Source organism: Equus asinus, chromosome 15 (genome assembly GCF_041296235.1).
Source record: "Equus asinus isolate D_3611 breed Donkey chromosome 15, EquAss-T2T_v2, whole genome shotgun sequence".
NCBI lineage: Eukaryota > Metazoa > Chordata > Mammalia > Perissodactyla > Equidae > Equus > Equus asinus.
In genome coordinates, this window is record NC_091804.1 from 2,420,413 (window position 1) to 2,444,327 (window position 23,915).

The window sequence follows — 23,915 nt, forward strand, 5'->3', positions numbered from 1 at the left end:
TTTAAAGATACACAATTTTGTCAATTATACTTCAATAAAGCTGGAAAAAATGTTTAATGCCTTGGGGAAAGGCTCAAGATATTATAATGAGTAAAGAAGGCTACAGTATTTTATATAAGAGACAATATAATTTAAAAACAAATCTATAAAAGTGGACTGGAAGGAACGGAACCAAAGTCTAAAGCCCACTAAGATGAGCACGGAAGCAGCGTGCGCAACCCCGCCGCTGCCGCCAGCCCCCAGCCCCGCCCACCGCGGCCCCTCCGCCCCGCCCACCGCCGCCCCGCCCACCACCGCCCCGCCATCCCGCGACGCTGCCGCCCCGCCCACCGCCGCCCCGCCAGCCCGCGTCGCTGCCGCCCACCCGGCAGGTCGGGCCACGCTCGCCAGGGCGCCGCGGAGGGGCAGGACCGCAGCACTCGCTGCCCATTGGCTGTCAGGGAGGCTGTCAATTGGTCCTGGGAGATCGCAGGATAATGACGTCAGCCTCCAGCTGTGAGACCCGGAAGTGCGGCTAAGCGTTCAGCTGGCGCAGGTAGAAAAGGCTTAGGGAGTCCCAATGCTCGGCTGGTGGCCAGCCGGCTGCAGGGTCGTGGTGCGCCCGTCTTCCCTGCAGAGCTGCCCGCTGTCCTCCAATGCTCCCTGCTGGCCGGGCAGCCCACCCTCCGTCGGCCCGCTGGGCGGAGACCTGTGGCTTCAGAGGGCCGTTGCGGGCGCGGCGTGGGGGTCGCGGGCGGCCTGCAGCCCGGGCGCAGGTTGGCTCTAGTAAGGACCGATTTCGCCGCCTAGTGGGTGATTTTCCTAATGTGTGAATTCCAAGGCGCTAAAATGCTACAAATTAGGTTATACTCCAGTAGATCACATTAAGCATATTTAGGGTAGCTTGGGGGTCCAGCAAGAGTTTGAGTTTTAGCACTTGACTTCACCTGCCTTAAATCTGGGCAAATTACCAGAACTTTAAATTATTTCTCACAAGGTTAGTTGGTGATTTTTAAAATTTTAAAATAGATGTATTTTTATGAGACCCCAATATGTTTCAATGGAACATCTACCTGGAGACTTCATTGCTCAGGTCAGGCTCAGGTTGGGCCGTTCTGTGGGGAGAAGTGAGGCTGCTCTGCGAATGCCCACAACTTGAATGCTGCTAAAACACATTGCTGATTGTTAACTGAGATTTCAATTTAAAAAGCAAGACATCCACAGTATAAAAAATGAAGAGTCTAAGAGGACATACAGCAGCAAATGGCTTTTCCCCACAATAGTGATGAGGATTTTTAGGCTGCTTAATTTTAAAACGGTTTATGATGAGGATTTTTAGGCTGGTTAATTTTAAAACTACAGATGAGAAGCAGGCTCCAAGGAGTGGAATTTGCTTGCCCCTTTGTTGGGAAACATTTACGTTTCTAAGGGAAACCTCTATCTGTAAAGATGCCTCCCTCTCTGTGCCAGGAAGAAGGGGGATGGCCTTATCTCTAGAAGCTCTTAATCAATGCCAGAGGCAAGGACTTAAGTTGTTTACTGTCTGGCAACCTCATGTAACTGACCCCCCTCCCCCAATCCTCCTTTGTCTTTAGCTGAGGATAATATTCAAGCGGTGACTTCTGCCATTTACTCAATCCGGTTTGATTCTTATCTAAAAGTTGTGGGACTGCCAAATGGCCAGAACCTGCGGGCACTGATACCATTTTAACTTTTTTACATATTCTTTGTCTTGTAAAGAGATAACTCACATACCTATGCCTTAAATTTAGCTCTAACCCTCAACTTGGGGCAGCAGCTCTGACTGCCCATGGGTTCTGTCTCCATGCTATTCTATTCTCTAAATAGAAGAGCACTACTGCCAGATCTTAAGATTCTAAGAAATCTTTCTTTCGACGACTCTGCTCACCGACCCCACATCACTTCTTGTTTTCAAGGCTGCAGAATAATCCATTCCCTGGAAATAGAACTTTTAAATCTCTTATTGTTGGACATTTAGGGTGCTTTCACTAATATCACAAAGACTGCTATGACCAATTATCTTGTATAAAGATGTGGGTATTTGGGCAATTGCATTTGCAAAATACATATGCATAGAAATGTAACATTGGCAAAATACATATCCATAGAAACGGAATAAAAGGAGGGAGTTTTAAATGGCACTTGCCCTCAGAAGAGCTTGCACCAATCAACACCCCCAACAACTGGGAAGGAATACTCATTTTCCTGGACCCTGGCCAACACTGGGTACAGCAAAATGTTTTGCTCCATTATCACTATGATATATGAAAAGTGGTGATTCATATTGGTTGGACAACTGATTGCAAGTTGCAGAAAGGCCCATCAAACTGTCTTAGATGTTACAAGGGCTTCATTGACTCCCATAAGACCTGCAGGTGGAGTACATGGGCTTTGGGGTCAGATTAGTCCCATAAGGCATCAAAGCTACCAAGAATACAATTTCCTTTTCCCTTCTGCTCTTCAGTTCTGTTTGCTGGGCCCAGGTCTCTGAACCTGCCACTTTTTAAGGGGCAATAGGATTGTTCCCAGCCACAAATATAGGTTCTTTACCTGCCACACAAGAGGGGTCAAATAAAACTGGAATGCCAGGCTTATGGCAAGGGAAGTGTTTTTATTTTGAGTGACCTCAGCCGGGAGGTGAGTGAGCCCTCAAAGTCACCTCATCTCTCCAACACATGTGAGGCAAGGGGTCTTAGAGGTTGCGAGCAATGCAGCTCTTGTAGGGAGGGGGAGCCTGTGGCCTTGCTGGTTGGCGTTTTCCCACCAGCCTGTGTTTGGCCCTGTGAGGCTGCTTGTGGGAAGAGGATGGTGAGATAAGGAAATCTCCAGGTGGATATCACTGGTTGTCTGCCTGCTGGTTGTCTGCCTCCGTGGCGGACGATGGATTCTGGTGCTGGGAAGCTGAGGAGTAAGCAGGGAAACAGGATGAATGCTGTGGTTTTAACCCCATTTATGCTGGGTTTAATGTAGGGGAAACCGATATCAGGGCTGGTATCAGGATTACTCTGACTGCCTGAGACCCATCAGGAGGTTTACCCAGAGATGAGCAGGAGTTCGATCTCCTGAAAACCTGTTACAAAGGGGATTCCAGGGAAATTGCCACAACATCCACTACGGTCCTCCTTTAAAACGTGCATTTTTAAAATGCGGTTGAGGTGAGCACCTTGTCTGCTATCAGTAGGCCATCTGTATTTCTGTGATCTGCATGCGTGAGTCCTTTTCCAAGTTTTCCATTTTGCTAAGCCTTAGATTTTTAGAAGCTCTGTAAATGGTAAAGAAATTATCTTTGTCCTGTGTAGCAAACGTTTTCCCGGATTCACTGGCATCCTTCAGGATGCTGTGAACACCTCTTTCTTCATAAGCTTCCCTCCACTCCCACCCTGCCCCCACCCATCACATGGAAATGGCAAGAGGAAAGCTGACTGGCCACCAGATTGTTTCTGTTGGTCGTCTGAATGGGGCAGACACTCAGGTGAGGCGAGAGGGCGCCTGAGGCACATGGTGAAAGGAGGCGCTGGCTCCCGGGCTGCTTCAGACGCTGACCGTGCACCAGCACGGCCCTGAGAGCAGCATCTCCTGGAATTTTGCACCCTAGTTGGCTCCTTGTCTCACCCAGGCCCAGCCCTGTGTCTAGAGGACAAAGCAACCTTCTGCAGTTTCCAGTTGGCTCTTTACAAGGGAGAGACTGCCCGAATTAGGCAAGGTTGTGGGGGAGGCAGGGCTGATGTTTAAAGTCAAACAAAGGAACATTTTATATCTGATCTTCCCCAAAGACCCCACAGCTATGTAGCCTAAAAGTCAGCTCCCACCAGACTCTTCTTCCTAATCTGAGAGGATAAACTCATCTTCAAGTGATTTGTGGGAAATTTAGGATTCTCCAGTCCCGTTGCCCTGTGAAGTCTCAGCTGCAGGGCCAGACTCCTAAAGGAGTCTCACCCCTCATGCGTTAGGGGTTGGCTAGATTGTATCGACAGTCGATGGCCTCGATTCCTCAATCCACATGTGCCCACCGACTTTTCCATGTGTTTTCAGCTTCTCCCCTAAGAGGCAGGGTCTATTTCCATATCTGTTGACCCTGAACTCAGCCATGTGACTTGATTGGGCCAATAGAATATGCAGGAGTGACAGTGTGCCAGTTCCAAGCCTTGGCCTCAAGAGGTCAAGCCTGTACCTGCTTGCACTCTGCCATCGCCATCAGATGACCCTGGGAAAGCCCACTGATCCCAGGAGGAAGATGAGGGCACATGCAGCAGAGACTTGCCAGCTAAGGTGAACCAGCTCAGCCCAGTTGAGAACCTGCAAACTCAAATGAGATCAGCCAAGCCTCAGCCTTATGGCACCTGAACTAAATAAAAGCTTCTGCTGCTGAGGTTTTGCGAATGTTTGTTATCCAGCATTATAAAGCCATGGCTAACTCACACGGAACCCTACAGAAGCTTGCAGAGTCCTCTTCCCTCTGTATTTACATGTACCGAGCAGCCGCAGGGCGGGCATCAGGCCAGGGCTCTTCTCTGCCCGTGGGGATTCCTACCTGCAGGAGGCCCTTCGCCCTCTCCCATCTTGCCCAGCACGCTGCCCCAGAGGTCCAGCCTTTGGGCCGGACCCACCAGAGCCTCTTGCCTTCCCTGGGGCAGAGACCTTGCCCAACCTGGGAGGGTTGCAGGAAGCCAGCGGGAGCCAGGGAGGGGCCCTAAGAGAGAGCAGGGCAGGTGGGACAGGGAAGGGACCCACATCCAGGCCCCAGTTCTGCCCCACCTCCACCATGACTGAGATTACAGGACGATGGGGCGGTTTTGCACTCAGTCCTGCGTGCAAGTCTGCATTGTAAGCGTCTTCTCCCCTCCTCCACCCATCACACCCATGGCCTTCATCCCAGCAAGGGCACCTCGAAACAAACATTGCCAGTACCGCTATATCTGCAGCCTGTAGAAACAGATGAAAGGGAACACGAACTTATAAATCTGGTTTAGAAAATTAACTGTAAGGCAAATCTAGGTGAAGAGGTTACTAGTTTTTCTCATTTTTGTAAGTTTGTGTAAAGTTTAAATTATTCTAAAACTAAAGTTTAAAAAATTAACTGAGCTGAGGAGTGATCCTCAATAACCCCTCCCGTGGGTTCTTTTTTATTCTGGCCCAAGTCCACAAGCCTCATGGTGTGGAGAAGAGGAGAGGAGAGAAGGCAGCCCACCGTCTCTCTGTCCTGCCCTCCCGGCTCACAGCCTCTGCCAGGTCCCAGAGCAGGTCAGCTCAGGTCACACAGCAGCCAGGAGGCCGGCACAGCAAGGTCTGTTGGTTTCTTTCTGTGGCTTTGGTTTGGGTCTGAGGAAGGCCACAGTGGCTGAGCAGAGGGGTGGGCAGGCAGAGCAGAGGGAAGTGGTGGGGAGGTCTGAGGAAGGAATGGGGAAGCCCTGACAGAGCAGGGGTGGGAGGCACAGGAGCTGGGGCCTCGGGGAGGAGGAGAGTGACTTGGAGCATTATGGCAGAAGAGAAATTGGGGGTGGGGTGTGAAGTGGACAGTGAGCAAAGCTAAGGGGAGCCCTGTGGACCATTTTAACTCCGATTCAGATATTCAGGGAACACCAGGAGATCAAGAAGCTTCTGAATGTGGTCCTTTCCAAGCTGGCAAGGTGCACACCGGGCCTGCTCACTTTTGTGGACAATGAGCCGTGTCGCAGGCTCTGTCCGAAGAACACTGCACGCATTTGTGCAGGTATGATGACGAGCCCTGCTGTACAGCTGAGGAAACTGAGGCGTGGAGACATGCAGCAGTGGCTGAAATGTGAGCCCTGTTCATGTCTCTGAAATGCCCGCCTTTTAACCTTGGTACTCCTCCAACTGTTCAGAGTCTCCCAGCAAGAGAAAAGGAGGGACCTTCCCCTAAATCTGTCCTCCAGCCTTAGCGCGCATCAGAATCACCATGGACAGCTTGTTTGGTCAGTAGTGGGGTCTAAGGATCTGCCTCCCTAGCCAGTGCCCAGGGGAGGGTCCAGAGAAGTGCTTTCTAGAAGGCTTCTAGAGTGCCTCTAGAAATAGGGGTCGGTCTTTGAAGACTGCCATTCCCAGGCCCCTGCCCAGGCTTGCAGCCCCTGCTGTCCTGAGATGGAGGATTTTCCCAGGCCCCCTTGTCCAGCACCTGGGGTTGTGATCTCTTCATTGTACAGTTTCAAGAAATGCCACAAGCAGGTGTACAAGGTTGACACGGAGCTTGTCGATGATTACTACCCCAGCATGGATGAGAAGAAGGACCGACTGTCCTGCTGGACGTGGAGGATGCCACACTGATGTGGGATGGAGCCCAGTCTCTGGGCAGAAGGCCCTGGGTGAGGTTTTCAGCTCGCTGGCTTCCAGCTCCTCCCATGGCAGTGCAGTCCACTGCCAGCCTGTGAAGCACCTCGAAACGGACAGCCAGATGAAGGTCCCCATTGTGATCTGTGGGACAGTGAAGTTTGAAGGCTGCGACCCACAATGGAACTTCCACCAGACCTTCATTTTGAAACTGCTCATTTGGTCCAACCACATGAATAGGAAGTTTCTCGCGTGCTCCTGCTCTGGGGTTGGGAAGGGCGTTAAGAGTGGGAATGCCTTCCGTGTGGTCTCTAATGGGGAGGCCACGTTTCCCATGTGGCAGGCGGCTGCTGCAGCCCTATGCTGGGCTGAAGTTCACACACTGAATACCAGCAGCCCATCTGCTAAGAAATTTGCTGTTTGTTATGGTTCCCTTGTAACGACCTCTGTTTTTTCGTTACCCTATAACTGGCCCTGTTCTGAAATTCTGAAAAATAAAAACGCAACAGGAATGTTGCCAGGTTTGTGCGTTTGGGATTGGGGGTGGTTGAGGAGTGTTTGGGGAAGGGCCACCGGCTGTGGCGGGATGGCAGGCTCAGTCGCCTTGGCTGGGCCCACGCGCACAGGAGTTCACACACACTCACACACGTGCACCCACTCCTTAGAAAGAAAGTAAAGGCGCTCACCATCAGGCTAACGCAGCAGATTCAGGTGAAAGCTTTATCTGTTCTGCTCCCACTTGATTCTGGTGGAAGACACACTGTCCTTGGAAGTGGATCGCCTTTTAGGCCCACGCTAGTCAGTGAAAATAAGCTGACTGGTCCCCTGTCACCCTCCTCTCCAAACAGCCGGTGGAGCAGAGATGGATCGGGAAGCCCCGAGCAGGCTGAGGGCCAAGCGCAGGCAGGGAAGGGCCTTGGTGTAACGGGGCGGCCAGGGAACCCTTCAGTCCGGATCTCAAGTCCAGCTTCATCTACATCCGGGCGGTATTCCCCAGAGCGGTTTCAAGCCCGTCTTACGCCTCATTTCAGGCAGGAAGCAGTAAGGCTCCTAATGTTCTTGGGAAGTCAAGGAACAAGGTCTTTCAGGCCTCGCCTCCACGGAGCCCTGATGGCAGGAGAAACTCTCCTTAGGAGACAGAAGCTGGGTGTCTGCATTTCATGTCCTGTGCCGGATAAATACCGCAGAAACCCGTCTGATTTTGAGACATAATCCTGCTAAGGAGCTCGCTGTCCCTTCTGGGCATTCAGGCCCCGGCAGTGACAACACTTCCTCATCTCCGGTTTTCCACTGGACCAGGGCTTTCCCTGTGCTGTGCCATCCAGAGTAACAGGGACCAATGGCTATTGTGGCTGTTCAGATTGAAATTAATTAAGATAAAATGAAAACCCAGTTTCTCAGTCACAGAAGCCACACTTCAAGTGCTCAGGATCCCTGGTGGCTGGTGAGACATGTCCCCCCTCTGAGGCCCGTGATGCCCTCCTGTTCTCAGCACTAATGGCCGCAGCCCCGCCCCAGTCCCTCCTTCCCTATGTCCAGAGGCCACAGCACGGGTCGAGTTTGCTGGTCTGCAGCATAAATTGGGCTGAGAGCAGGGTAACACCTAATCCAAGTTTCTCTGGGACGTTCTTGATCTTTGCAGTGAAAGCTTACATCCAGGAACCCCCTCAATCCTGGGCAAACCGGGGTGGTTGGTCCACACAGCTGAGACCCACAGAGCAAATGATGTCTGACAGTGAGATGCGGTCAGGGCAGCATGAGCTCCACGGTCCCTTCAGTGGGGGCACTCTATCACCTTGAGGACACCTTGTGCTCGCTCTTACATGAAACAGTCCTGCATTCACTTAAATCCCCCCAAAGCCTTAAGTGTTAGAAGGCTCTATGCTTTCTCCCCCCCTCAGCCAGGCCAGCCGCCATCTTGGAGGCAGAGACACCCTCTGGCCCCCAGCACCCACCTCCACATCCCCTGAGTTTCTCAACTGCAAGCCTTTGGAGGTGAGTGTTCTGGTAGGAGGAGTTTGCTCTCTGAATTTATGACGTTTTTTTTTTTGGTGAGGAAGATTGGCCCCGAGCTAACATCTGTTGCCAATCTTCTTCTTTTTCCTCCCCAAAGCTCCAGTATATAGTTGTATATCCTAGTTGTAAGTCCTTCTACTTCTTCTATGTAAGCCACTGCAACAGCATGGGTTGATAAGCGGTGTGCAGGTCCGCACTCAGGATCTGAACCAGTGAACCCCTGGCCACTGAAGCAGAGCATGTCAACTTAATCACTATGCCGGGTCCTGAACTTGTGATTTTTTTCTCTCCTGGGACAGCTGAGTGGGTTTTCTGAGGTCCTTCAGCATTGCTGAGGTCTTCCTGCCTTGGAGAAAAGACCTCCTATTCTGGAGGGCTCTTGCTCCCCTAGCAACTCTGAGGAACCCTGAGGACCACGCCTACCTTCTTCTTGGACTCTCCCAGGAGCCCAATCACTCAGAGCCGAGATGCCCCCAGGCTGGGCTCCCCGCTCAGGCCCAAGTCTCAGCCCAGGAAATGGACCCAGGCTTGCCTCTGAGTACAGGCGGCAGCACCGCCCGCCCAGCCCCCGCCATGCAGCAGCCACTGTCCCTTCTCCTGTCCTGTCCCTCAGTCCTTCCAGCTCTTCGTCCAAGACTCGGGGTTCAGGCCCCTTTGCTCCTTGTCAGAGGGGTTGAGATCCTTCCCAAGTGGGCAGCAATGCCCTCCCCAAGCCAGCCATCGCAGGGATACGCCACAGCCCTGGCCCTGAGGTGCCCTCAGCCTGTGTCCAGGGGTCTTGCAGACGCCAGGTGGCTCCTGTCACCTTCACCAGGTCCTGCGGAAGGCCCTTCTCTCGGAGATGGCACCTCACCACTCCTCCGTGTCGACGGGCCTTGGAGCAGGGGGCAGCTTTCTCCAAGGAAACCTCCCCAAAGTGCTCCCACCGCATTCTCTCCACATTCTGCTAACTCCCTTATGAGGCAGTCAGCACCAAGCTCCCGTCCTGCCAAGCACGGGGCAGTCTGAGGTTTCCAGGCCATTATGTCTGATGGGGTGGGGTGATGGCGCCTCCTGCTGTCACACACGTGGCTGCTACACGGTGGGGAGGGGGATGGATGTGGGGACACCACCAGCGTCCGTGGCAGGCTGTGGCTAATTCCATTACAGTAAATTGTTAGATTATGAGTCATTTCCTTCCTTCTCCACTTTCTTCCTTTCTTCCACATGTAGTTTTGATTGCGTGTTCAATTCTTTTCTTGTGCTATTGGTTTTTTTCCTCTTACTGATTCGTATAGATTTTTTCCCTTACTGATTTGAGAGTTCTTTATATAGTAAATAGTATGCCTGTCCTTTTTTGCACCTACTTTTCTCCAGTTTGCCACTAATGATTACCTTTGGCTGCATGTAAAAAGGCTGCCAAACGACAGTGGCTTCAATAAGATGGAAGTGTATTCCTTGATCCTGAGAGAAGCCGGAAGGGATCATCTAAGGATGGTGAGAGGCCCATGAGGTTGACAGGGACCCCAGGGCCTCCTCACCATTACTCTATCCCTCGCATGTGGCCAAATGGGCCTCAATGGCCCAAGAGAGCTGCTAGAATATCAACCCTCAAACCTGCTTTACAAACAGCAGGACAGAGGGAGGTTGGAAGAGACGAGAGAAGGGAAAGAGGAAAGACTGGCTGTCCCACTCTTTCAAGGCGACTTCCCTGAAGTGTCTCACAGCCCTCCTTGGACACCTCCTGGGCCCATCGAGTCGCAGGGCCCCCAGCAAGGTCGTCTAGGGAAGGCTGGTCTCTCACTTGACTGCTTCCCCAACCAAAAACCCACTTTCTCTTGTTCCTCAAGGAGGGGAGAATGGATATTGGGAGGCCAGTAGAGGTCCGCCCTCCAACACCATCTATACTTTTTACTTCCCAAACTTAGTGTCCCATGGGGCCACCCACAGCTGTTGTCTTGAAGCTCCTCGGGCCAATGTGATTCAGACCCCAGGGAGTTGACGTTAAGCTCTGTGAGGCCCGATGGGCCTTGTGCCCTCTCCCCAGGCCTGAGGCGAGGAAGGTGGCATCCCACCTCGACCCTTCCAGTGGGTGGGGACTTTGAGATTTGAAGCCCAGCAAATTGTCTCTGCACCAATCGTCCTGCCCCACCCCTCTCTCCTCCCCATGGGACAGTGCTCGCGCTCTCCCAACTCTGCAGCCAGGCTTGACCCTCTGTTGTATCTCACGTATTTTATTACCACCTCAGCAGAAGTGCTCGTCTCGGCTTGCTGTGCACACATCTGCAAGACTGGCTGGACCACTCTATATGTGGCTTTGAAATGGAATTTACTTAATTTACCGTTTCAGTGTCTTGCCTCCCGATTAGATTCTGAACCCCTTGAGGGCCGTTTCCCAGGGTGCCATGGCGAGGCCGTCCCCAACACACCCACTGTCTGCCCCTGCTGCAAATCTTTTTCTTTGCTTGAGATTAGGTTTTGCTGCAGCAGGCGACACATGCCTCAAACCAATGCTTAAAGAAAGGATTTATTTCTCTCATTTAAATAAAGATGAAGTCCGGGGTTAGGGAAACCGGGGACATTTTGGTGGTTCCATGTGGCCAGCAGAGACCCAGGCTCCTTCAAGCTCAATACAATCCCAGCTCTAGGGTATAGCCAAGCTGTCCTCGCGGCTCAACACTGAGCCAGAGCCACGGTCCAGCCATCACAGCCACTTTGCAGGCAGCAGGGAGAGGAAGGGTCTGTTGAAACAAATTCCCACAGGCCCCACCCTTCTGCTTCCACTTCACTGGCCAGGCCTCAGTCGAATGTCAGACCCAGCAGGACGTCTTGCGGGTGGGTGCTCTGTCCCGCTAAGCACTGGGCTTCAGTAACTGGAGAGGGGAGAATTAGGAGGAAACTGCCATCTGTGCCACCGAACACATCAGTATTCTCTTCCTTCCCAAACGTTGCCATTCCAATCCTAACAACCCTGACACAAACCCAGCACACTCTTGTCAAAGAAGATTTAACTGGGGAAGCCATGTGGCCATGAGATCTCATCTATTCATCAAAGGATGATGGAACCTTCTAGTTTTCTTCTTTTCCACTGGACAAACGCAATTAAGAGTTGGTGTTTAGGGTCAATAAAACTAGTTTCTAATTCTGATGGCTCCCCAACCCCCAACCTCAGTTCTTCACTTTCTTTTTCCACGAGTCATTAATACAGCCGCGTCATTTACAGGCAGTTATGAGCTACCATTTCACGCATCCTCACCTCACCTCAGCCAAGGTCCTGAGGCAGGCCCCAGCCCCTCTGCTAGGGATTGCCGTGTACTCTAGAGTGAACACCACATTCAGACAGCTACGGTGCTTTTCAAAAATGCCAGCACCGTGCCCTACCCTCAGATTCCGGCGTAACTGGTCAAGCACGCGTGGCCTGCGCAGAGGTCATTTTCAGTGTCCCAAGAGATTCCAGTGTGCAGAGGCCACGAAGCCTGGCTGCGGCACACCTGCGTGCACACCGTGGCGGCGGAGGGGCGCCGTCCCGGGCCTCACCTCGGCAGGCGCTTCCGACCACGCCTCTGCCTTTAACGCTCCTCCTCCACCTCCCTCCTCAAAACCTAGTCAAACATATCAGGCAAGGGGAAAAAATAACACTGGTATTATTGTTTATTCGTCAGAATTGCCAGAACCAGGGTGTCTACTGGGCAAGTACAAAAATAGAAAATTTTACTACTCTGAAAAGGCAGCTATGACAAGCAAGCACACGCTCGGAGGGGGCCATCGGGCCCGGCGCGCAGCCTGCCACCGCAGAGGCCCGTGCGCCCCCTGCCCCGGCCGCGCTAGCTGGCCCAGTCCTGGAAGCGGAAGCAGTCGCTCGCGATCCTCCACACCGTGCTGCTGGGCGAGGCCTGCGCCGTCAGGATGAAGTTCTGGTTGAAGTCCCGCTGCTTGTTGCCCTCGAACTTCACGGTCCCACAGATGACGACGAGGACCGTGGTCTGGCTCGGGGTGGCCTCGTCGTGCACGGGCTGGCAGTCCACCACGTTGATCTGGAACTCACTGGAGGGCAACATTTCGAAGAACTCGCTCAGGGACTCCTGGCCCGACACGGCGTTCCCGTTCCACACGAGCGTGGCCGTGCCCATGTAGAGGCGGGACAGCAGGCGCCGCCGCTTGTCCATGGTGGTGTAGTAGACGTTGACGAACTCCTCGGCCGCCCTGCACGCCTGGTCCACGTAGGTCTTGAAGTCCACGGCCGCCATCTCGGCCCAGGGAAGCCGGCGGGCTGCGGGCAGGAGGGCGGAGAGAGCGTGAGCGCTGCCTGCTGCGCCCGCGAAGGGCAACCCTTTCTCTACGGGCAGGAGAGGACTGCAGGCCCGGGCCAGCGCCCATCTCACCGCGCCTCGGCCTGCTGGCCGGAGGGCGGGGACCTCAGCGCGGCGCCCCAAACCACCCGGCGAGCGCGCCCGCGCCTGGCCCGGGGGCTGCCGAACCTCCCTCCCGCCGCAGTGCGCGCCCCGCGGGCGAGGAAGCGCCGTCCGCGCGGGCACAGGCCGGGCCCCGGGGGGCGGGCAGGGGAGCCGCAGCTCTAGCAAGCCCCGAAGGGCGCAGGCGCCGCAGCGCTCGCTTTGCCGGGGGCGCCGCAACCGCCGCTGTCCCGTGCTTTCTGTCCCTCGAGCGTTCACTCAAGGACCCACGGGAAAGCGATACTACAACGCGGCTGGAAACGCACACGCTCATCCCTGCATGCGGACAAAGCCTTTTGTTTACCAGCAGCTCCAACAACCGCCCCACGCCACCCGCGGGGGCCGCGCCGGCGGGGCCGAGGGCCGTGGACGCCCGCAGCCGCCCGGTCGCCCCAGGCCGGCCTGCGCCGCGCCCTCCCTCCCCGCGCGGACGCCCGCGGCCCGCGCCGACGCCCGCGGCCCGCGCCGCTCCAGGTTCGGCTGTGGGCGGAGGGCAGCCCGGCCGCCGGTGCGGACACGCCCTCCCGCGGGCCCGGGGCTCCGCCGCCCGCAGCCGCCCGCCCCCGGCCGTGCCGTCCAGGCGAACCATGCGGCGACGAGGAGGCGCGGCCGGGGACGCCCGACCGCCCACCGCCCGCCCCCGGCTCCCAGGCCGCCGCACCGAAGGAGCGCGGCTCGCCAGGCGACGGGAGGGCGCAGGCCCGGGCGGTCTCGGCATCCCGGCGGCGCTGGTCGCCAGATCCCAGGGGGAGGGCCCCTACCTGCGCGGCGGCCACCCGGGTTCCGCGGGGACCTCGGCCGGCGGGCCGGCGTCCCGCTGCAGGGTCAGGACCTCGTCAGCGCGGGCGGCGCCCGCAGTCAGGCGCCGCCGCGTGGGCCGCAGCCCCCGAAGAGCCGCCTCCGAAGGTCGCGGGCGGGCCGGCCGAGGCCCCGTGCTCTCCCCTGCCGCCCGCCTTGGGAGGGGCCAGGAAGATCCGCCCTGCCCGCCGCCTCCGCCTCCCGGGAGGCTCCCCCGGCGCCGGGACCCCCAGTAGATTCCCGCGCGCGGCCCGGCGTGCTCCGCGCGGACGCGAGGGCTTGGCCCCGCCCACCTCCCCGTCTCTCCGTGACGGGCAGCTGTGACAGCCAGTGGGACGGCGGCCTGGGAGGTTAACTCCGCCCAGGTGTGGCTGAAGGGAGGAAGTGGTTTCCGGGTGAAGCGCCTTCCCAGAAGGCCACGGCATACTATGCTCGAGTTTTCATTGGTCCAACCGGATCACAGGATCCGCCCAATTGGTTAGGTGGGATCCCTGGTTGGATGAAGGCTCTCAGGTCCCGTCCCCCGGAGCTGGGGGGAGTCCGCTCTTTCTTAGCGGCGTGGAGGCTGCTTGGCGAGAGAGGAAGGCGGAGGTGAGCCGTCCCGCTGAGGGTCCTGTCCCACGTGACCCACTCACCTGTTCTTAGACTAGTGAAACTTCGCGACCTGATGCAGTCACGGGAAGCCGGGAAGCTGGTGACCCAGCTAAGCTTTCAGACAGATAGCACGTGGGGCGCCAGGATGGCCCCCGGTGGCACCAGGGGCGTTAAGTCCACGGAGAGGATGAAGCTGGTCGAGCCCCCATTGAACTCTACCTGACCAGTACCTGAGCTGACCACTGTCCTTTATGGTTTAAGCCCCCTAGGGTTGACCTCCTAAAGGACCCGTAGAGGAAAACCAGTTTTCAGTGGGAAGCTCAACTAAAAGTAAGAGAAAGTTGAAGTTGTGGATAAGTCTGGAAGCGACAAAAGTGGGCCAAAAAGGGAAACGATAGCAGTTTACATTCTTGTGTCCTGTGACTAGAGGTGCTCGGAGGAAAACCGGCTGGCCTCAGCTCTGGCTCGGAGCTTGGTTGGCATTGCGATTCTTTCTGTTCTCCAGCCCTGAAACCAGCTGCGTTTCACCTAATGTGGAACCTGGGACGATTTTTAACCGAATTTTTGTTGACAACAACAGGTTCAACAGAATGGAACAGGTTAGCGTAGAAATTGGGAAACTTACAGCTTACAGCATTGTGCAACTTGGGCAGTTTAACAGTTTACAGCAGAAATTTTAAAATGTGATTTCTTGAGGCACGAGATTCTCAGCTCCAACCGCGAGTCTGAGAGGCTGAATAATTCTTGCAGAACAGTGGGAGCCCCGTGGGCTTGGAGAGGTGTAGTGATGTCGTGGCATCTTTAGAGTGTGTGTGCATTCAACTCATACCTTCCTGGCTGCTGTCTGGCATACCTTTGCTTGAATTCCTAAGGTTTCAGGACAAATTTAGAAACTAGATGGACCCTTTAATATAGATGACCCCGCCCCACCTTAAATAAAGTAGGTGAAAAACTTGGATTATAAAAAAATAAGTTGGCGACTGAGTAGAGAGGGTGAACTAGCATCTTTGGAGCAGTGTTCACACCAAAATGTCTTCATAAAGCCTGAGAGTGAAATTAGAATTTAACGTACAAAAATCCGAAATCACAGCATTAATGGAATGAAAATGAGAGTTGACTTACTGTATCCAACATACAGGTTAGACGTCCTGCTGCTTTAAGTTTCCTTGTATTTCCCATGTAAGCCCTTTTCATTTCATTCTCATAACTTTGAGGGAGGTATCATTATTCCTGATTTTACAGACGAGGAGGCCAAGAGACAGAAATTAGATGACCAGTCTGGAGTCACAGAGTCACAAACCTAGAAAAGCTGGTTAGAAGAACATTTGTCCAGTTCCAAGGTCTTGTAAAAACACAAGGCTTTAGCCCTGGGAGGCAGCAGAGCCAGCAGCAGTGAAACGGAGAATGAAGAAGTTAAAAAACCTCCCCTGGGCTGGAAGAAGAGAACAAAAACTCTAAGATGAGCTTTGCTAACTGCAGCTGTGCATCCTCAGCATAATCAACTGTTGTTCAAAACTAACCAGGTCCTTCTGTTCCTCCCTAGTATATGAGTGAGCTGTCTTTCCCAGGAAGTCAAGGTCCAGATGTCAAGATTCAGCCTTGGGGCGGCCCGGTGGTGCAGTGGTTAAGTTGGCACATCCTGCTTCTCTGTGGCCCGGGGTTCACCAGTTCGAATCCCGGGTGCGGACATGGCACCGATTGGCAAAAGCCATGCTGTAGTAGGCGTCCCATATATAAAATAGAGGAAGATGGGTGTGATGTTGGCTCAGCCAGTCTTCCTCAGCAAAAAGAGGAAGATTGGCGGTAGTTAGCCCAGGCCTAATCTTCCCCCCACGACCCAAAAAAGAAAAAGATTCAGCCTCACCAAGGCCAAACGCGGGCTGAAGACGAGAACTAACCAGAAAAGTCCAGACAGTCAAGGGAAAAGAAATTCAGTCTTCAAGGGCAAACACAGGCTGGTGGGAAGGCGCCAACCAACAGGGACACATGCTCCCTGTCCCCTACCTAAAACCCCAGATAAAACCCCCTGCCTCTCTTCCTTCAAAGACGTGAATCTGAATTCTAACTCCCATCTGCTCGTCTGGCTGCCTTGTGATAATAAACCCCTTTCCTTGTCATGAGTGTGGTGTTTCTGGGTTTTGGCCTTCTCGTGCTACGGGTAAATGAACCTGTGTTTGTGTTTGGTAACAGCAGGAGGGTGGGAGGGCACGAACCTTTCAGTTTGTGTCTCCAACATCTAAAATGGTGCCTGACCCACAGCAAGGGCTCAATAAATATTGTTTGAATGAACAGACAGGCATTGCTCCATAACATTCTAGTTGTGATAACTCCTCTCTAACAGTCACCACCCCACCGTTGGAAGCAAGCCTGATTTTTATTCCCCCTGAAGTCCTTGAGTTTGGGTGGTTAGAGACATCTTTGGTTCTAAGGGATGTAACACTGGCATTGTATGCCTTGAGCACAGTTCTGGGGTGGCGAGAGGCCCAGTTAGGGCCACTGAGCTTGGAGAAAATGTTTGCTAGGGGCTTTGGGGGAAATGCTTTTCTTTTTCTCCTTTTGGACATGTGGTGCAGCTGCTGCCATCTTGCCACCCTGAGGAAGAGCCCCTGGACAACGTTGCAGACAGGAGAGGTGGGGAGAAATTAGGCCTTGATGACTGTGTTGGGAATGAAATCAGCCCTGAAGTTTGTACTTTCCAGTTTCAAGAGCTAATAAATTCCTTTCATTTTTAAATACTATTTGAAAAGGCGCATAAATGCAAAGGTACTTGTAACTGAACTACTGTGTTTTAGTGTGTTAGTAGAGTGATTGTAGCAAATGAGTAAGCTCCCTGAGGCTCAGCTGCCTCATCTGTAGGATAGGAATAGTAATAACAGCCATCTCCTTAGGTTGATGTGAGGAGTGAATGAAACAATGTGTGGTAAGTGCTTACCGCTGGGCAAACACAAGGGGGCATGCAGACAGTGTCAATATGCTTTGACGTTTTGTATGACAGTAACTGCTTTGTTTGCCAGCAATTCTCCCAATAACTGGCTTTTAAACTAGGGACAGGCATACTGACAAATTGGTAGGATTTGTCAACAAATCCCATGGGCACCATCCGGAAGATGAGCCTGGCCTAAGCAGCGGCCCCATTTGTCACATGGAGTCCGTCCCAGGAGGAAGGGCACATCTGGTCACACATGCTGAGCCGCTGGCAGCTCTGAAGGCAGGCCTGACTGACAGGGCTTCATGTCTGTAAGCACAGGACTGAGCTGCTCCCCACTGTGACATACTTCTCTGGTGCAGGCTCTAACAGCATTCGTTTGCCGCGAGAGGCTACATGACTTGGAGACAGACCGTCTGCGGGCGCTGGGCAGTTGTGCCTGTAATGCCCTGCCACCAAAACGAAACGTGTTGGTTTTTCCCCTTGCCTTAAAAAAACCATCCGAGCTGTACCAGAGCGAACTGGGACTACACTTCTGGGAGGTCCCTTGAGGACCTGACTTTTGGGGAGATTCTGGGAAGAACTGAGGCCCGTAAGCTTAAAAGCTGAAACGTGGCCATGAGCACAGAGAGGAGATGATGCAGCAGAAGCGTAAAGCCATGTGACCAGAGAGAGAGAGAGAAGGAGAGGGAAAGCTGGACTAAGACAGACAGACAGACACATGCTCACGCACACCCATGAGCTGTGCAGAGTGGCTGCCTTGATTCCCAGTGGTTTCTCCTTCCTGACTGTGGCAGATTGTATGTTCCATGAATGGCCCCAAAAATATTTTGGTCCCACATGCTCGTCCAGAACCTTGCCTTGCCACCTCCCATCAGGAGATGCGTTAGGTCCCCTCATCAGTGGCACCTATGTGATCGTGTGAGGCAGCCCTCCAGTGACAGAGCTGGAGAGAAACGATGCTGCCGTGAACTCAGCAATACGGCCTCTGCTGGGCTCTCCAGCTGTGTGTAGCCCTGGCTTCATGAACGGGTCTGTGGACAAGAACCAGCTTGCTCCCCCGACAGCCAGCAGGCCTGTGAGTGGGCTGCCTTGGAAATGGACCCTCCAGGCCCAAGTTGGGCTGCCTGGGCTGATGTGGCTTAGAGCAGAAATGAGCCTTCTCTGCCATGCCCTGCCCAAATGGCAGATTTGTGAGGAAAATAAATGATTGTTGCCCTGTTAATCCACTAAGGTTCATTGTGGTCTGTTACGTAGCAAGGGAGCCAGAACCCTTTCTCATCTTTATCCCTGCGGCCCGCGAGGCCCTGCCCTGAGGCTGCAGGAGAGAGCCTCCAGCCCACAGGATGCAGTCTGTAGGAACTGGGTTTGCCACTTGCAGCTAAAGGAAGACCTGGCCCCACAAGGCCTTACAAGGTGATACCACCTCAAAGAACTCTCCACAGTCCTGAGGCGGGCTCCCTCCTGACCTCTGAAAATGAGACACAAGACTGTGATTCCGAGAGAGCTGTCGGTTTGTTCGTCTATAGCCACAACCAGTTTCCCAGGGACTAGAACACTCCCCTTTGCAAGACAGCACATTCTCTCTGTGTGGGCAGGTGAGGTGAGAGCCACAGCAGCGTGGACAGACGACTCCGTGAGCACGGGCCAGAAGAAGGAGACGGGGGTGGGAGGAGAGGGGGATGGCCTGAGCCCCTCAGCCAGCGGCAGGGAGCTGACAGGGCCTGAAGGATCTCTGTTCCCAGGAGGGAAAGTGTCACCAGGGAGACCAGACCAAGGAGTCCTGTGAGCACAGCTCACTCCACCAGCACTGCCCACATTTGCCCCTGTGAATATCCCCACCCCTGGTCTTGTGTGCTTCATTTCTGCTCTGTGCTGGTAGATATCTTCATCCCTTCACTGACGTCATAGCCAGGGGGCAGGGAGCCTCCTTTCTCTCCAAGGTGCCATTGCATATGTCTGCTCCAATCAGTCTTGCTGACTTTTAACTCTTGGAGGGCCATCTTATTTCTTTGCTTCTAAACAGTTTCCATGAATTAATGTGTATGAAGTGCCTGGTGCCTGGTGGACGTCTTTATTTGGATTCCCCAGGAAGCGGATCCAGAGCAGGCACTGAAGCCAGTTGTTGATTTGGAAGGCTCAGGAGGACCGGAAGGGGAGTGGGGATGGAGACGGGGAAGCAGATGTGACACTGTGATTTATAATAAGACACCTGTTTGGTCTTCATCCCCTCCCTGCACAGAGCTCCTAGAGCACTTGGAATTCCCTAATGAGAGGGATAAAGGTGTCTTATGTTATATTAATGAGGTGAGCTTTGGAAAGCACCTAAGAGGGGGGAGGGGCTGGAGATGGAGTTCAATCACCAAAGGCCAGTGGTTCAATCAGTTGTGCCTAGTATTGAAGCCCCGAGAAAAACTCTGAAGGACGGGGCTCGGAGAGCACCTGGCTGGTGAACATGTGGCGATGTGGGGAGAGTGGCACCTGGAGAGGGCATGGGAGGTCCGCCCCCTTCCCCACACCTTGCCCTGTGCATCTCTTCCATCTGGCCGCTCCTGAGTCATATCCTTGTATAATAAACTGGCAATCTAGTGAGTAAAATGTGTCTCTGAGTTCTGTGAGCCGCTCTACAAATTAATGGAAGCCGAGGAGGGGGTCGTGGGAACTTTGGTTTATAGTCAGCTGGTCAGAAGCACAGGGGACGCGCTGAACTGGCGATTGGCATCTGAAGTGGGGGCAGTCTTCTGGGATCTGATACTGTCTCCAGGTAGATAGTGTCAGAACTGAGTTGAATTGTAGGACTCCCAGCTGGTATTGGAGAATTGCTTAGTGTGGGGGGAAAAAACCCTACACATTGGAAGTGGTGTCAGGATTAGAATATTAGGAGATTACTCAGCTAGCTCCCACTGTGGGCGGCTGGAGCCAAACCACGCTGCAGAACTCAGCAAATGGCAGCATAGCACGCACCTGCCTGCAGGTGGTCCCACCGGAGATGGAAGAGGGAGCTAGGGGATGCACACACTGACTCCTGAGAGTGGAGAGCTGCAGGGAGGATGTCATTTCCTGGTATTTCTGGCCTGCTGGCAAGAGAGGCCGAGAGGTTTTTCTTCCACAAGTCTGGAAAAAAGCCCTCAGGTATTTGGAAATCAGCTGCAGCCCACTGAAGTGGCAGGGCCTAGGCCGGTGGGTGGGCACAATGGTGCTGCCTCGGGCAGGCATTGTAAGTGGTCGTGCATGCACATGAGCCCTGGGTGACCCTGCACACTCAGTGTCCTGTACAGGCCACCCCTTGGTGTTGCTGGGTGCAACCATGAGGTGTCTGGTGCCAGGGCTATCACCCCCAGATGCCCAGTCAAGCGGGGTGACTGCAGATCTGGAGGTACCAATGCCCGTGTGTAGCTGCTTAAGCCATGGGTGCTCTGAGCTGACCACACGTGGAAAGGCGAGGTGTTTCTCGATCCCCACCCTCAATGAGCTGACCTTTGAGCTGAGGGCACGAAGCCTGTCAAAGTGAGGTCATCAGGAAACAATGACCCTGTAAAATGACCTGCCCTGGAAATGCCAATCAAAACCCCAATGAGATCCCACTTCACAACTTCTAGGAAGACCCTCAAATGTTCCGTGTGTCTCCGTCTCGCTGCGTCCCCAGTTTCAGTCCTCCGTGGAAGGATTCTCTCCCACCCGAGCACTGGGCACGCCAGGCTGTGTGGCTCTCCTTCTGCCCAGAGTCAGCAGAGACGTCTGAGTGAGGAGCTGATTCGAGGGCTGCTCTGTGTGTCTGGAGAGGCAGCTCTCAAACTGCAGACACTGAGGCATCCAGGGAAGATGGGACTCAGGAGCCCCTGATCAATGAGGAGGAGTGGAACCAGAAACTATAGTCTTAGGAGCTCAGAAGGAAGTTACGAGAACTTTTCACTCCCTGGAGGCCTGGGGAGGCTGCATGGAGCAGACAGTGAGTGGCCTCCACTCTCCTTCCTAGAGGAGGGTCCTCTGGCCACAGACCCTAGCATCACCCAGGGCAGGAGGCCCGGGGGTCGACACCCAAGAGCTGTCCTCAACAATGGCAGATGGGGCAGATGGAGGATAAATATTCCAGGCTTCTAGCCCTGGGTGGGACATCTCTGGGGCATGCCCTCCACTGTCCCTGGAGCTCCCCAGGGACTGGCCCCAGCCTCCCCCATTGCCAGCCTGCCCACTGACACAGCCTGGGCTGGCTCTTCTCCCTGCCCCCCCCAATCAGGTGCGTCCTGGGATCACCTCCCCAGTGCTCGCCTGCACTGGAGCGACTGTCTCAGAGTCTGCTGTTGGGGAACAAGCCTCAGCAGTGAGCAAGAAGACAAGACTCTCTTCACACGGAAACTCCTGGGGCTTGTCCAGAGGGGTTGTCGCAGTCCTGCGAAGGGTCAACGCCTTGGTCATCAGCTCTGTTTTGGTGACAGGCAGTCATAAAACCAAACACATCTAGTGCTAACAAACTGCAAACAGAGGCGCCCAGACTTGAGGGAGCATCGGAACCCTCTGCAGGGTTGTTAACTCACAGGTGCCAGAGCCTCAGCCGCCGTAGGACTGCGTTCCTAACCCACTCCCAGAGCATGCTGGAGCTGCTGGTCAGGGGGCCTCAGCTTGAGAAGCAGTGCCCTCAACCACAGCACAGAGCACACGGGGTCAGGCTCAGAGGGGCTGTGAGGGCTGGCAGGAAACAACCATAGAGCTAAGGCCTCCTAATGTCTGCTGATAAAAACAATGCCTGGAATTCTGATGTCTCATGGTCATCAAGTATTAAATCAAGTATTACTTTCTGCTCCCCTGGCCATTCCTTCAGACCTGCCTGGAGTGTAGTTTGCCCGCCTTTGAAGCCGCCTGGGCTCGGCCTGCTCGTGGTTCTGAGCTGCTGTTCACAGCAGTGGCCACATGAGTGTCGTCCAGGCTCCGGCAGGAGCTGCTCTCCACAGCGGAGGCGCAGGGACAGCGTCCGGGGCATCTCTGCTGCCTGGTCAGCTCCGAGACTGTGAGGGTGTTCTCATCACCAAATGGAAGTGCTCCATTCCTCAAACGTTTGAAAATGCTGCGAAGGCCAAGAGCAGCCTTGTCTGGACACTGCGCTGCCTTTGTTGTTTCTTCTCTCCCTAGGAGTGGTCGTAGAGCCTTTTGGGGAAGTGGCTGTCTCTTTGCCTCCCAAAGCAGCAGAGTTGTACTGTTTGGAATCTCTGAGGTGCTGTCTCAAATGCTGCTTTGTTAATGTTGTGGTCAAATATTTGGGATTTTTAACTTCTGCCTGGGGGAGGTTTCAAGGCGATAGATGAACAGTGTATGTAGGACAAAATGGCAAAAATGATGAGTGGGTGGAAGGATCAGTTCAGGGGCGAAGGTCCCTGAGGGAGCCAGTTCTCGCCGGCTAGGTGCCAATGGTGGGGAGAAGTTGTTGAGAAGACACTGCCCCTCACGATGTCCCCTGGATGCGCTGAGACGGTCAGGGCAGGCAAACACTCCCAGGCTGATCTTCCTACTCGGGCCACGGGGCCCTCGGGGTGCTCAGAGCAGTGAGGGATCCCATTTCTGCTGGGGGGCCCACGGGGCCCTGACAAGGGGAACTGGCCGTGCCCCAAGCCTCGCAGCCCACCCTCCATAGTCCCAGGAGGGCCTGGCTTCAGGAGGGGGAGAAGGGCAGCCGTCAGCAAATGGCCGGGTGGTTGTGTCCACTTTCTAGTAACTCTGCTGTGCTCCACCCTGAGTGGAGCAGAGGCTGCCTTTGATTTAATTTAAAGATTTAGGCCCGAGTTCTGGCACATGGTACAGCTATTAAAGACTATACAAGAGTTTATAAGGAAAATCCACCGCCTCTTGTCCTGTCGTTCTTCCCCTCCCTGTCTACGTCCCTGGGGCCAACACTGGCCACTGTTTCTATTTTTTGTCTCTTTGGCTGTTACCTCTATAATTCTAAATAATAAGCTTGTAATTCAGTTGCTTCATTTATCAACTTTAGACGGTCTCCGATGACTCCATTATAAGGAAAGCTCACTTACAAGACAGACGCTCAGCCAACTTTATTATGTTTAGTTCCAGGGGTTACCTTTGTAGCTTGAAATAAATAATTACTCCTCTGCTCCCTGTCCCATCAGTGATAGAGAATATCGTCTCTCCCTGCTCTCCCGGATGAAGTGTCAGTCCTCTCAGCCTTTTCTTCCTAAGGCCCGTCTTAGCGAGTTGCAGTCAACTCCGTGCTCGCCTCCTCCTATAGTAACAGTATCCTGATTTGTAATGTCACATGCCCACTGTGCCTGAAGACCATGCTTCCTAGTTTCTCTCACAGTTAGACCTGGCATGTGACTCTTTTGGTTGATGAGATATAATTTGAAGTGTTGTGTGGGACTTCCTGAAAGAATGGAGTGTAGACCATCTTTTCTCCCTTCTCCATTCCACTACTTGAAATGCAGATGTGATGGCTGGTGCTTTGGCTGCCCGTTTGGACCAGGTAGATGTGGGCCATATCCTAGGGATGGTGGAGTGGAGGGTGGAAGGACTTGGTTCCCTTGTGATTTCACGGGAGCTACCCCAAGAGCTCTGGATTGCATACACACAGACTTCTTTTAGGTGACTGAAAAATATAATTCTATTTTGTTTACTTCATTTTGAGTCCATTTGTTAGATGCCATCAAGTCTAATCCTAACTATTATAGTCACCTGCCTTGCATCTCTGGTGTGTGCTATGGCAGATCACATAGTCACAGGTGGCCACACTGTTGTCTGTCTCCCATATCAGATCTTGATAGTTGAATGGCACTCCTCGCAAAAGAGGCAGCATCTATGTTCTTTTCCCCGGAACCTGGGAAAGTTGTGTTCTGAGCCGGGTCATAGAAAGTGAGATGGCT

At 53.8% G+C, this 23,915-nt stretch overlaps 1 protein-coding gene and 1 long non-coding RNA gene across 2 annotated transcripts; one reads left to right on the plus strand and one right to left on the minus strand.

Moving 5' to 3' along the window:
• Positions 1–402: 402 nt before the first annotated feature.
• LOC123277364 (uncharacterized) lies at positions 403–6,801 on the plus strand. Its single transcript, XR_006514254.2, has 3 exons — positions 403–535; positions 5,139–5,284; positions 5,566–6,801. It is a non-coding gene; the product is annotated as an uncharacterized lncRNA (long non-coding RNA).
• A 5,112-nt stretch (positions 6,802–11,913) lies between these two features.
• On the minus strand, positions 11,914–13,820 carry NXT1 (nuclear transport factor 2 like export factor 1). The gene is made up of 2 exons (XM_044748447.2): positions 13,493–13,820; positions 11,914–12,550 (listed from the first exon to the last, which is right to left on the minus strand). The coding sequence occupies exon 2, from the start codon at positions 12,525–12,527 to the stop codon at positions 12,105–12,107; it is 423 nt and encodes a 140-aa protein (XP_044604382.1). The 5' UTR covers positions 12,528–12,550; positions 13,493–13,820; the 3' UTR covers positions 11,914–12,104.
• Positions 13,821–23,915: the final 10,095 nt, after the last annotated feature.

Coding starts and splice junctions, on each gene's coding strand:
- NXT1 (XM_044748447.2), bottom strand. CDS start 12,527: ATGGCGGCCGTGGACTTCAAGACCTACGTGGACCAGGCGTGCAGGGCG.